The 12,215-nt window shown below is 45.7% G+C and overlaps 1 protein-coding gene across 1 annotated transcript in view; it reads right to left on the bottom strand.

The window, feature by feature from the left end:
* Positions 1 to 9,832, bottom strand: part of E2f7 (E2F transcription factor 7) — a 35,358-nt gene extending 25,526 nt beyond the window's left edge. Inside the window, exons 1-2 of the mRNA XM_057758063.1 lie at positions 9,740 to 9,832; positions 451 to 729 (exon numbers count right to left, since the gene is read on the bottom strand). Of these exons, the coding sequence (XP_057614046.1) occupies positions 451 to 729; positions 9,740 to 9,832 (372 nt within the window). The remainder of the gene's footprint in view (positions 1 to 450; positions 730 to 9,739) is intronic.
* Positions 9,833 to 12,215: the final 2,383 nt, after the last annotated feature.

The following is a 12,215-nucleotide window of genomic DNA, read 5'->3' as shown; positions in this document are numbered from 1 at the left end:
AACACAACAGTGTCTAAAACAGCAGAAACACCCCCCAACTCACACCCAATCAGCCAACAACAAAATAAAAGAACTCTCTCAACCAAAAACCTAAGCAAATAAAATTAAAGAAATACACTAAGTCCCCAACTAGCAAACAGAATAGTAGAACTTTCCTAGTCAAAATTACTGAAATGAAAAATTCTCAACAGTGCTTAAACAAACAAAGAAAAACCAGAACCCAAGTTTCTTTATTGAATCAAATTACTAATATGTCATTTTTAAAATGTGGTCTGAAAAGGAAGAAAGAAATTAATTATGAAACATAAGAATCTAAGAGAAAATTCAGCTGTTAACCAAACGATTCCATGTTTAACACTGTATGTGACTGGATGGGCATCCTATTTCCTTTTAATAATCTTGTAAATCTCTGAAGTCTCACAAAGCCTAGGAGCACAGCTAGTTAGTTACCTGCAGCGAGTTCACAAACGCATCCTCTTTATTCTCAATGGGTCTGAACAGCCCCTTTTTCTTCTCCCGGTCTCTTATGTCGGGGCTGGCAGCGCTGATAAGCATCTTGAGGTTGGCTGTGGGTGTCCACGGCTCCACCTGCTGCTGCCTGTCAATTAGCTTTACTGGCGTGATGGGATTTCTTTCTGGAGTGAAGATCCTCTGCTTTGACAGATCAATTGGCTCATTTTTCATCGGAGTCTTTGGGGTCATCCTTGATCGATCAACAAATATATTTTCCTATTTAAAGAAAAGAGAACTTTCAGCGCGGTTAAGGAAGGGCAGGAGTTGGCTAAGAGTGTGGAGTTTGTTCCACTTCGACCTGGAAATTCAAACACATGATCAGGGCTGGAAAGAATCGTGACTGAGCTCCATGGGTACCGATGGGTGGCTCCAAGGAGACACCCATTAATAGCTGCTACTCTCTTTACACATATTTCCCATAAAGTGTCAGTAAGAGAAATCACAAACGTATCTAACACCAACAGATGCTCATAATAGCTGTAAATGAAGAAGGCCAGTTGAGTCTTTTTTTTTGTTGTTGTTATTCCTCAGGGCCATATTTTTTTATATTTTCAGACCCTACTTACAAGTTTGAATTTACCAGTAAAGAACAGCTATGTCTTTGGACTTAGGTGTTCAAAAGCCACCAGTAACAGGACAAGTTAAAGGGACAGAAGCCAACAAAATACCAGCGTACGCGAACCTGAGAGCGGACTGCTGTTTTCTGAGCAGTGTTTCTCCAACCATTCAGTGAACGACCAGTTTTTTGCTTGTTTGTTTTGTTTTCTAGTTCCTTAGTCCCACATACTGCTAAGCCACCTTTCCCTCATAGGACTAGCGTGGAATTCCCACAACATATGATTGACCATTTGAGTTTCTCACTTAAATCAACCTCCAGCCTCTGCAACAAGTGAGACCCTCAGCAAGTCATAAGCCGAGACGCCCCAAAGGCAGCATCAAATTGCTAGCACGGTTCCTAAGTGCTCAGGGCCAAGCTTTTGCTCTTCAACTTTTGCAATCTTGGAACAGATGGTAAAGCAGCACCTGCTCCCCCACCATAATGCATGTATGCTGCCTTAGACAACGATAAGAAAGGGTTCAACACACTGGCACAGGTGACCACTTCCTAAATATAAACCCAGCAGCACAGACACTGAGAGAAACAATGAATAAACGGGACCTCCTGAAACTGAAAAGCTTCTGTAAAGCAAAGAACACGGTCAACAAGACAAAACGACAGCCTACAGAATGGGAAAAGATCTTCACCAACTCCACATCAGACAGAGGTCTGATCTCCAAAATATACAAAGAATTCAAGAAATTGGTCATCAAAAGAACAAATAATCCAATAAAATAATGCAGTACAGCCCTAAACAGAGAATTCTCAACAGAGAAACCTAAAATGGCTCAAAGATACTTAAGGAAATTTTCAACATCCTTAGTCATCAGAGAAATGCAAATCAAAACAACTCTGAGATTCCATCTTACACCTGAAAGAATGACCAAGATCAAAAACACTGATGATCACTTATGCTGGAGAGGCTGTTGGGTAAAGGGAACACTCCTGCATTGCTGGTGGGAATGCAAGCTGGTACAACCCCTTTGGATATCAATATGGCGATTTCTCAGAAAATTAGGAAACAACCTTCCTTAAGACCCAGCAATACCACTTTTGGGTATATACCTAAAGGATGCTCAATCGTACCACAAGGACATGTGCTCAACTATGTTCATAGCAGCATTGTTTGTCATAGCCAGAACCTGGAAACAACCTAGATGCCCCTCAACTGAAGAATGGATAAAGAAAATGTGGTACATTTACACAATGGAGTACTATACAGCAGAAAAAAATGACATCTTGAAATTTGCAGGCAAATGGACGGATCTAGAAAATATTATTTTGAGTGAGGTAACCCAGACCCAGAAAGACAATTATCATATATGCTCACTCTAAGTGGTTTTTAAACATAAAGTAAAGAAAACCAGCCTACAAATCACAATCCCAGAGAAACTAGACAACAATGAGGACCCTAGTAGAGACATACATGGATCAAATCTACATGGGAAGTAAAAAAAGACAAGATCTCCTGAGTAAATTTGGAGCATAGGGACCATGGGAGAGGGTTGAAGGGGAGGGGAGCAGAGAAAAATGTAGAGCTCAATAAAAATCAATTAAAAAAAACTGGCAAGAAAACAAACAAACAAAAAAAAAAGGGTTCAAATGGAGAACATAATAAAAACAATAAAAAAAATTATACAGACCCTGCATTTGGCTCCTCCAAGTAACAGAAGCAAACATCTTTCTGATATTTTTTTCCTACTATTTGAAACCTGAAAGATTTTTCGAGTGGAATTCTCTTCCCGCCAACAGAGACTCACACATGGAAAACGGGGGAAGGGTTCAACATGTCCCACTTTTCCTGGACACGTATTTCCCATCCTACCGCTACTGTATGCTCCGGTTCTGGCGGATCAATAGCTACAGTAATCCTGTTTTATAAAGAGGTAGACGACCGGGAGAAATTGTTGTTCGTGTTCCCTGGCCACCTGACGTTTGTTCCCCGGGTCAGCAGAAGCTGCCAGCTAGCTGTGGTGACACTCTGTTGTGCTGGAATGTGGCAGAAAGGTGAGGTGGAGGTGATGGGATCTCACAGCTCAGCTGCAGCAAACAAGCAACAATCCTGGTAGCAAGTCCCTGCTGGTGAGCCGTTCTGAAGGTGCCTACAAATGAGCCCTCAAGGGAAATGATGGAGCGTTTAATACATGTCGCACCCTGTTTCCTGGACTTGTATCAATCTCTAATCTAATCCTTTGGTGAAGGTACTATTGTTTGTTCCAGTTAACATAACCACATGTACATAGGTTTAGCAAGTTGCTTCAAGTCATGTACAGCAGCCCCTGGGAAAAGCACAGCATGCAAAAGACAGATGAGAACAGCTTCTGAAATGGTGCATCTACAGATGAGCTTATTCTGGGTGCAAATTAGAAGGAAACTACCTTCTAAGTTCCGGGAAAGGTGCCCAGTAGAACCTGAAGAGGCAGCACATAGGAGTGGTTATATATGCAGGGTCTCAGGCTACTGGGCCAGGTCCTCCTCCACACCTCACTTATTCCCATTTATTCAACCCAAAGACGAAGCTCATAAAAATACCAGCTTCAAGGGTTCAGCCTTGTTCACAAGTGCATATTAAACACCCAATATAACTTAGCTATTATCTTTCTCCTTTTTCCCCATTCTCTCCCATTGGCCCTGGCAATTTAGCTCTAACAGAACATAGCATACTACATTGTTCTTTAGCTTCCTAGATGGCTGGGCGACAATGGTCTTGTACCCTGTAAAGATTTGTCACTTACAGTGTTTTAATAAAATGCTGATTGGCCAGTAGCCAGGCAGGAAGTATAGGTGGGGCAACCAGAACAGGAGAATTCTGGGAAGAGGAATGGCTCAGTCTATAGTCATCACCCAGGCACAGAGGAAGATGAGAATGCCTCACTGATAAAAGATACTAAGCCATGTGACTAACACAGACAAGAATTATGGGTTAATGTAAGATATAACAGTTAATAAGAAGCCTGAGCTAACAGGCCAACCAGTTTATAATTAATGTAGGCCACTGTGTATTTCTTTGGGACTGAATGACTGCAGGATCGGGCAGAAGAGAAACCTCGGTCAACACTGGATGTTTGTCATTGTCTGAATAATGAGTCTGCACTTGTGGAGGCCGGTCCCCCACATAATATTCACTAGATGCCTTGCCCATTGCAGGTGCTAAATGAACACTAAGTCTTGCCAAGACGTACCCTCAAGACACAAGGTGTGTCCTAGGCTTATGAGTAGACAGATTTACTCTCTTTCCCTTCCGTTTCCAGAGTACGTGTCCATACAGGAATGAGTTCTTAAGTTTCTCTGTAGTGAGGGAGCAATTCAGGATGAGTAATTTCTTCATACACGGGTGCATTTTTTTAAAATGCAGTTTATGTGAGAGAGTCATAGTGAAGTTATATAATGTGGTTGAGTTAGGGCTATAATGCATCACAGTCTCACGTCAACTTGACACACACACACACACACACACACCCATCTGAAAGGAGGGAATCTCAACTGAGAAAATGGCTCCACAAGATCCAGCTGTAAGGCGTTTTCTTAATGAGTGATTGACAAGGGAGGGCCCAGACTATTGCGGGTGGCGCCATCCCTGGGGTGGTGGTCCTGGGTTCTATAAAAAAGCAGGCTGAGCAAGTCATGGGGAACAAGCCACTAAGCAGCCCCTCCATGGCCTCTGCATCAGCTCCTACCTCCAGGTTCCTGCTCTGCTCGATTTCCAGTCCTGACCTCTTTCAACGATGAACAGCAATGTGGAACTGTAAGCCAATTAACCCTTCCTTCCCCAGCTTGCTTTTTGGTCATGGTTCTATCACAGCAATAGAAGCCCCAACTAAGACAACACCTCTACATGAAAATTTAAAAATGGGCACACAAATTATGAAGTCCCAGGTAGGCAAGAAATAGGTCAGGTATTTACACGGGTGCCACCTGTCTGTACTGCCTTCCGGACACTGTGTGGGGCAGAACAAGGGATTAGAACAGTTCCAGATCTGGGTGTTCATTCTTCTTGATTCCATATTTCCATGTATACACAAAACACAGGGTTCAGACGAACCGTCAAACTTTCTAGTAATGTGCCTAGCTGTATGGTCGACACTAAATGTACCCAGCTCTCTTCAGGAATGAATGAGTCATCTCCCAGCTGCTGGAAGCCATGCCAACAGTACACGCCCTTGGCTGGATTGCTTTGGCTAAGGAGAGCCCATGAACCCGGGAACACACCCATTCCTGGGAGGCCACCAGTGAACTCGGTGACTGGTAAAACTCCTACCAGTAGGGCAAAGATCTGGTCTCTTTGCTAGCTCAGGTCTACTCAAAGGGGTTGCCTTGAATTCCATGTAGTGTTATATCAGAATTCTATTGAGACTCAACTGCAGCTCAGTCTCTTGCCCTATCCAATTCTGCGCCTTTCTGCTCTCTTCCTTCCTTTGCTACAATCCTGGGTACCTAGAGTTTTTTTGTATATCACACTCACGTGAGAGCTCCTCACTAGGAAATGTTGGACATCACTTAGGTCAGAGGATCCAGAGAAATGCCAGCCATGAATGGTCTCACAGCCCTCAGGTATAAAGGAAGGAACGAACCTGGGTTTATCTGCTACAACGCTGCTGTGATACAAGGTAAAACATTGCTACTGGGAAAGGCTTTGCAAATGTTCACCACTGGTGTGGGAGGTCCTTCTGTCTATGCATTGCTTTTATTGGTTAATGAATAAAGGAACTGCTTTGGGCCTATAGCAGAGCCATAGGGGAACAGAGCTAGGCGGGGGGAAAACTAAAGGGAATGCTGGGAGGAAGAAGACAGGGTCAGAGAGACGCCACGGAGCTGCCAGAGTCAGACATGCCAAAGCTTTTCCGGTAAGCCACTGCCATGTGGCAATACACATATTAATGGAGATGGGTTAAATTAATATGTAAGAGTTAGCCAATAAGAAGCTAGAGCTAATGGGCCAAGCAGTGTTTTAATTAATGCAGTTTTGTGTGATTATTTTGTGTCTAAGCTAGCTGGGCAGTTGGGAACCAAGAAGCAGCCCTCCATATTACACACCATTATTATTAAGTACCGGTACTATGGCTACATGCAAACATGCTGTATATTGCCGCAGAAAAGGCTTGGAAGCTAAAAGACCTTAGCTCTCAACTTGGTTATGTCTCTATATAGGCTTGATTATGCAATCTCAAGTCACGTATATGACCACCAGCTTTGCAAGACTCTTGATGGTGTCTAACGTCTTCTCCAGTCCCGTCTTCATACACAGCTCACACATGGTCCCATTGGCTTTCTTCAAACCTGTCCTCCACCACACTCAAACCCTTCCCTGAACATTGCAGAGCTCTGCCTGTGGAAACCCCACCTGCTGCTCAGAGCTCACAGCAGAGACTCTGTGTCAGGAAGTGTCCCCTGGCTACAGACCATCAACTCTCCTTCCTGCCAGAACACTTTTAGAAAGAGTAGTCCTCGGCGAGATCTTCCTGTCATCTTCCAAGAGGTTCCCCATCCATTCGTCTGTTCTAATCCATGCTGTTCACTCAGATCACCTCTTGGCTGGCCATCAAACTGGTGCTGAAGCCATCTTGCTTCCCCGCCCCACAGAAGCAGTAAGGGGGACAGTGAGTCTCTATAAAATCTAGACTTCAGCTCCTGAGACACTGCGCATGTGATCTTTGCTCTCCGTATTTCTGACAGCACCTTCTCAATCTCCCTCATTGAGTTTCCTTTTGTATTCCTACAAATTACACGAGTCCATATCCAGACCTCTATCTCTCCTCACTCAGGTTCACCCAGCCTCATACACGTGGCTTTAAAGGCAAACTATGTGCTCGCAATTCGAAATTTGGTTCCACGGCTATAACCTTTCCAGAATTCTAAATCAGCCAATCAGCTGATTCCTGCTGTCTGCCTGTCACACAGGTGCAAGCATATTCCAAGCTGAATCCACCATCTTCCTTGGCCACTCCCCAAAGTCGTTCAAGGCCTTTAAAGAAAACACACGGAAGCTCGTGGAGGTACGAGCCTGTTGTTCTAGCCTCACAATTCTCCCGCCTTAGCCTCTAGGGTGCTGGATTAGAGGCACACACCGTCAGGTCCAGCATGCTTCTACTTCTTTACCGGCTGCCCTCTTCTTACATTCCAGGGCCTTAGCACGCATGCCCTCCGAGCCCAATGCATGGCATCAGCCATTTCACTAAGTCCTCTTAATAGCTCCATCCTCTCTGCCCCGAACTGTCCATTAGTCAGGACACTGGTAAGTCTGTTTATTATGCCATAACCAAAAACAGTAAGGTCAGACGATTATGCTACAAAAGTTCCTTTTTTCAAAGCAAGTTTCTCTGCGAGTGATCAGGAGATGTGCGCATGCAGATCTGGACCAGAGTGTATGTCAAGGAAGAGGTCCTCTAAGGGACAAGTGATCCAGTGATGCCCTCACTGGTAACCCCCCGAGGGATCTTCAGAAGGAATAGCTTTGCCTCCCTGGCTTCTGTCCACTCTGGATTTCTCAAAGGTTCAAACCTTGTTTCTTTTGTCGGAAATGTTCCTCTCACTACCTCTTTTAGTGTAGATTGACTTTTCTTACCTAGTAAGGTTCAACCCAAATCCTGGGGAAAAAAAAAACAAAACAAAACCAAAAACTCCCCCTGAAGCTTTCCAATGCCTATGCATGCATTTCCTCCTCCTCTATTTGGAGAGTTTAATCTAGTTGGCTACTTTTCCATCTGGGTCTCTGAAAGCCTCTCACATAATCAAAGGGCAAGTTATGATCGGACTGCTATGATGTGGGATGTCCTTCTGTATCTGAGTTTCTTTTATTCGCTAATAAATAAAGCTGTTTCGGCCAATGGTTTAGCAGAGTAAAGCCAGGTGAGAAATCCAAGCAGAGATACAGAGAAAAAGAAGGCAGAGTCAGGTCAGATGTCAGCCAGCTGCTGAGGAAACAAGTCATGCAGAAAACGAGGTAATGCCCAGTCTCCTGGCAGTACATAGACTAACAGAAATGGGTTAAGATGAAAGAGCTAGCTAGAACTACTAGCCAGTGTTGTAATAAATATAGTTTCTGTGTGATTATTGCAGTTGGGATGGCTGGGAGAGGAAACTACAGTTCTTATTTACATTCTCATTTTAATTCAGAACAACATGAAGAATGTATACGCTAGGCACTCTACAAAGACCCAATGAGCGAGGTGATTTTCACTGGCTCTAGTTCATAGAGGTAACCAGCAGACTATGAAAGGTTAGGTGATATTACCTTCCCTATCACTAGCCTTCAGAACACAAATATTTGCTGGAAAACCTTAAAAATATGTTTATTTGGAGTCATGTAGCCAGTTAATGGCAGGGCAGGAAATCAAACTCGGGTCTCTGTGACTATACACCCCATGTTCCTATCATACTTAGAAAACTTCTTTATGTAGCAATGATGAGAGGACAAAGGGTTCCCCAATGTCCCCACAAAACCACTCTGTTCTCATCTCTTGCTTCCTCTCTGAGCTGAACCCCTGCTTATTCATTCCAGTTTAAATATTGTAACCGCTTTCCCAATCTGTTGAGTCATTTAGGTTTATCTGCACCCCCTTGAGGGTTCAACAGTACTGACTGAGGCAAACTGAGGAGGGAGTGAGCAGCCCTTGGGGAAGGTATTTGGCAAGTCATTGACCAGAAAGAGAATGGAGTACTGACTGGACAGATTTTATATATTATTACACACATACACCTTTCTCTCTCTCTCTCTCTCTCTCTCTCTCTCTCTCTCTCTCTCTCTCTCTCTCTCTCGACAGAACCATCCTAATTACAAAGGAAAACAGAAAACCTCCCAAAACAAAATTTGGAATATATTAAGGTCATACTCTTAGGTGATGTTTAAATCAATAATGTTTTGGTATATATCTCTCTAACAACAACAACAACAACAACAAAAAGTATCATATGAAAGGATGTTCTTTGCCACCAAGCAGGTTCACTGTTGACCTTAACCTAAAACTAACGCCTGGAATCCAGAGAGGTTCAACGCCCAAGGAAGTTGCTACTATAGATGTACATTCAAGGTTCCTAAAACTGGTTTGTTGTACCTCTTTGCTTTTGCTTAAAGAAATGCTCAGACTTCACTGCTCTAGATTTTCCTCAGGGCATCCACTGATGGGCACACCTGCGCCATCGCAGGCCAAGGTGACGGTGTAGACATTGCTACAGCCAGTTTAGTCGGCAGATGTGTTCAAGATGCACAGACGCGCAAAAGAAGCAGAGTGGCTGCTAACTGCACAGAATAGCTGGTGAGGGCCAGGCACGTTGGCCCTGTATGGTAGGCAAACTAGACTCCTTGGCAGAACCTCTGTTTCAGATTCACTAGGATGAAGTCGTTATTTCTCGGCATTTTAACATTAAATCTGGTACTAATATTTCTAATTTCTGCAAAGCATTAGCTAAAATATCCTTGACAACTCTAAGCACTACACACTTGATTGCTGCACCCGGCAGATCTTTGACTTGAGGAGCTGGTTCCAACACTAGTGACTAGGTGTAGAGCTGAAACAATGGTTCTTTAAAACCTTTTTTTTAATGGTCATCAAAACTGTGCTGTGCATAAGATGAAAGCCAGGCACCACCATCCAAAAGACGTTAGAGATTCGAGTGTGTATATGTGCTTACCTTTTGTGCACTTTCGGCATCGTCAACGGTAAAATCCAGTCTGGCCTGTCTGGGGCTCATCAAGTCTTTTAGTGTTAAACAATTTACCTCCATCTGTAACATACAATTCTATCAGAAAACGATTTCACATTTATCTCCCGCTCCAACAACAGAAATGCCATCTGTGAACATCCACTTGCTCTTCCCTAGAGCATTCCTGGGAATTTCCAGGAACGCAGACATCCTCCGACCCTCATTAAAAACTCACTGAACAAACGCTTAAAACATACTTAGAAGTCACAGAAAATCTGGGAAGAAGAAAAACTGATCAAACCAGTAATTCTTTACAAAAATCAACAGGCAAAAGAGTTACCAGAGTAAGGAGGGTGTTGGGCAAATGTCAGATAGTTACAGGGTCTCCCAGGTCGTTAATTTTGGCGCAAAGAATTGGGAGGAATTCAACTTTGAGTGGGTTGAACTACGGGGTAGACTGAAACCCGATCTCGAGACCAACCCGTCTGGGATGCACGCAAGCCCCTCCCCAGGAAGGCATCTAAGCACACCCCAAGTTGAACTCTTCCCATGGAACCCCCTAAATCTTGGGGAAGGACCAGTCTCCTTCACCCAGGGCTGCAGTCACCACCACCGCTGGGCCACTCGGATTCCGGGCCAGTGGGATGGCAGCCCCGGCGGGTAGCCCTTCTCCCCATTCCCGCCTCCCCATCCGCAGGGGCCGCACGCTTCCTTACTGCCGCTGTGCGATGGAGGCTTTCCGTCTCCGGGGACACCCGCAGCCACACGCGTGCGCGGGCAGGGAGTGCGTGGAGATCTCAGCGGCCGGCTGGCGACATGGACAGAGCCGGACCAGGCTCGCAGATCCCCGACTCCAGCCAGCCAGCCAGCCAGCCCAGCGAGCCAGCTAGCGGCGTCCGTCCGTCCGTCCGGCAGCAGCGTAATCCTACCCGCCTTAGCCAAGCTCCAGCCCGGGACCGCGGTCCCCGCTAAAACACCTCCTCTGGCGCCTTGAGACTGAATTTGAGCATTCACCAATGAGCGGCGGCCTCAGGGGCGGGGCCGACCAATGGCGCGGCGGCACGGCCCGGAGCCCCGCCCCTCGCTGTCTTGGCGCTCGGCGCCGCGCCTTTCCCCCTCCGCCCGCCCGCCCTCCCGCCCGCCGGATTGTTGTCGCCTCGCCCCCTCCCCCTTCCGGGTACCTGGAGGCGGTGACGCGGGAGTGATTCCCGCGGGGACGCGGGCGCGGACGCGGGAAGCCGGGGCGGGGCGGGGCGGGGCGGGCCGGCGCGCTCTCCGCGGGGAGCCTTTTTGTTGTGCGACCCCGGACCCGCGCCGGTCCCCGCGGAGCAGATGGAGTCGGGGAAACGAGCCGCGGGCGCTGGATGCTGATCCTGCCGCCCTGCCCCCCAGCGACCTGCCGGCAGCGGAGTTGCCTGGACCTGCCAGGGCGGCTCCCTAGCACCCGGTGCCGGGTGACACGTGAACCCTGGTTACCACCTGGGCTGGGAGCAGATGGCACGCCCGTTAGCCCTGGGAACAAGCCTGGAAGCCACACCAAAAGGCTTTTTTTTGGAAGGATTTCATGGTGTTTCCTTCTTAGAGCCTTACGAATGGTCGAGGAGGTGTTCTTAATTAGTTTTTCTTAAGCTTTCGGGCAAACAATCAAGGATACCCCCGGAATACTGCCGATTTGTATGAGATGTTCGCTTCTTTGATTTCTTATTTAAAGTATGAACATAAGGAAAGATGGCTGTTTCAGGCCTTCTTGAGAAACTCCTGTTTAGAGCCGTTTTGGATTTGCAGAAAAATGGAAACGATACTTTAAAGAGTTCACACGTCTAGTACCCAGTTTCTAGCATTTGCATAAATGCAGGGCGTTTCTTAGAGTCACGATTTATTCAGTTTTTTTTTAATTTTACCTAATGCTTGTTTTCCTGTGCGAGGACATCGTTTTTGTTCATGTCTCCTAAACACGACAGTTTCTTGTAATGATCTCCGCGTTTTCCACCAGTACTGGTATTTTGTAGGGTACCCTCAACTGGGATTTAGAATGGCCCTCTTTAACGCATGCCTACCAACCTCCCCACCCCCAGTAATTTTTACTGTGAAATTATCATTCTCATTTTCCTTTCTTAGCCTTTGCTCTCCAATATGTACAGTGAACCATCAGCAGAATTCAAAATGTTTAGTCAAGTCCTGCACATTTTTGTTCCAGGCTGCTGGTAAATACAGCCTAAAAATGGCCACTGGGCCATATCTTAGACAAGAACAGAAAGCATGTAAAACAATCAGCACGGACAAATAAACAGTAGCAAAAAATATTTCTCTGGCAAATAACACTTTGAAGACTAGAGGGATGGTTCAGGCAAAAAAGTGCTTGCCATGCAGAAAGGGTCTGCCTTTGATTCCTGGTACAAATATTACCAAACTGGGTGTGGTGGCGCCCGTTTGTAATCCCAGCGTCAGGCAGATAGGGACTGAT

The sequence above is a fragment of the Chionomys nivalis genome, chromosome 25, assembly GCF_950005125.1.
Source record: "Chionomys nivalis chromosome 25, mChiNiv1.1, whole genome shotgun sequence".
In the NCBI taxonomy this organism is placed as follows: domain Eukaryota; kingdom Metazoa; phylum Chordata; class Mammalia; order Rodentia; family Cricetidae; genus Chionomys; species Chionomys nivalis.
The sequence above is the reverse complement of the archived record's forward strand: the minus strand, read 5'-3'. Positions and strand labels throughout refer to the sequence as shown.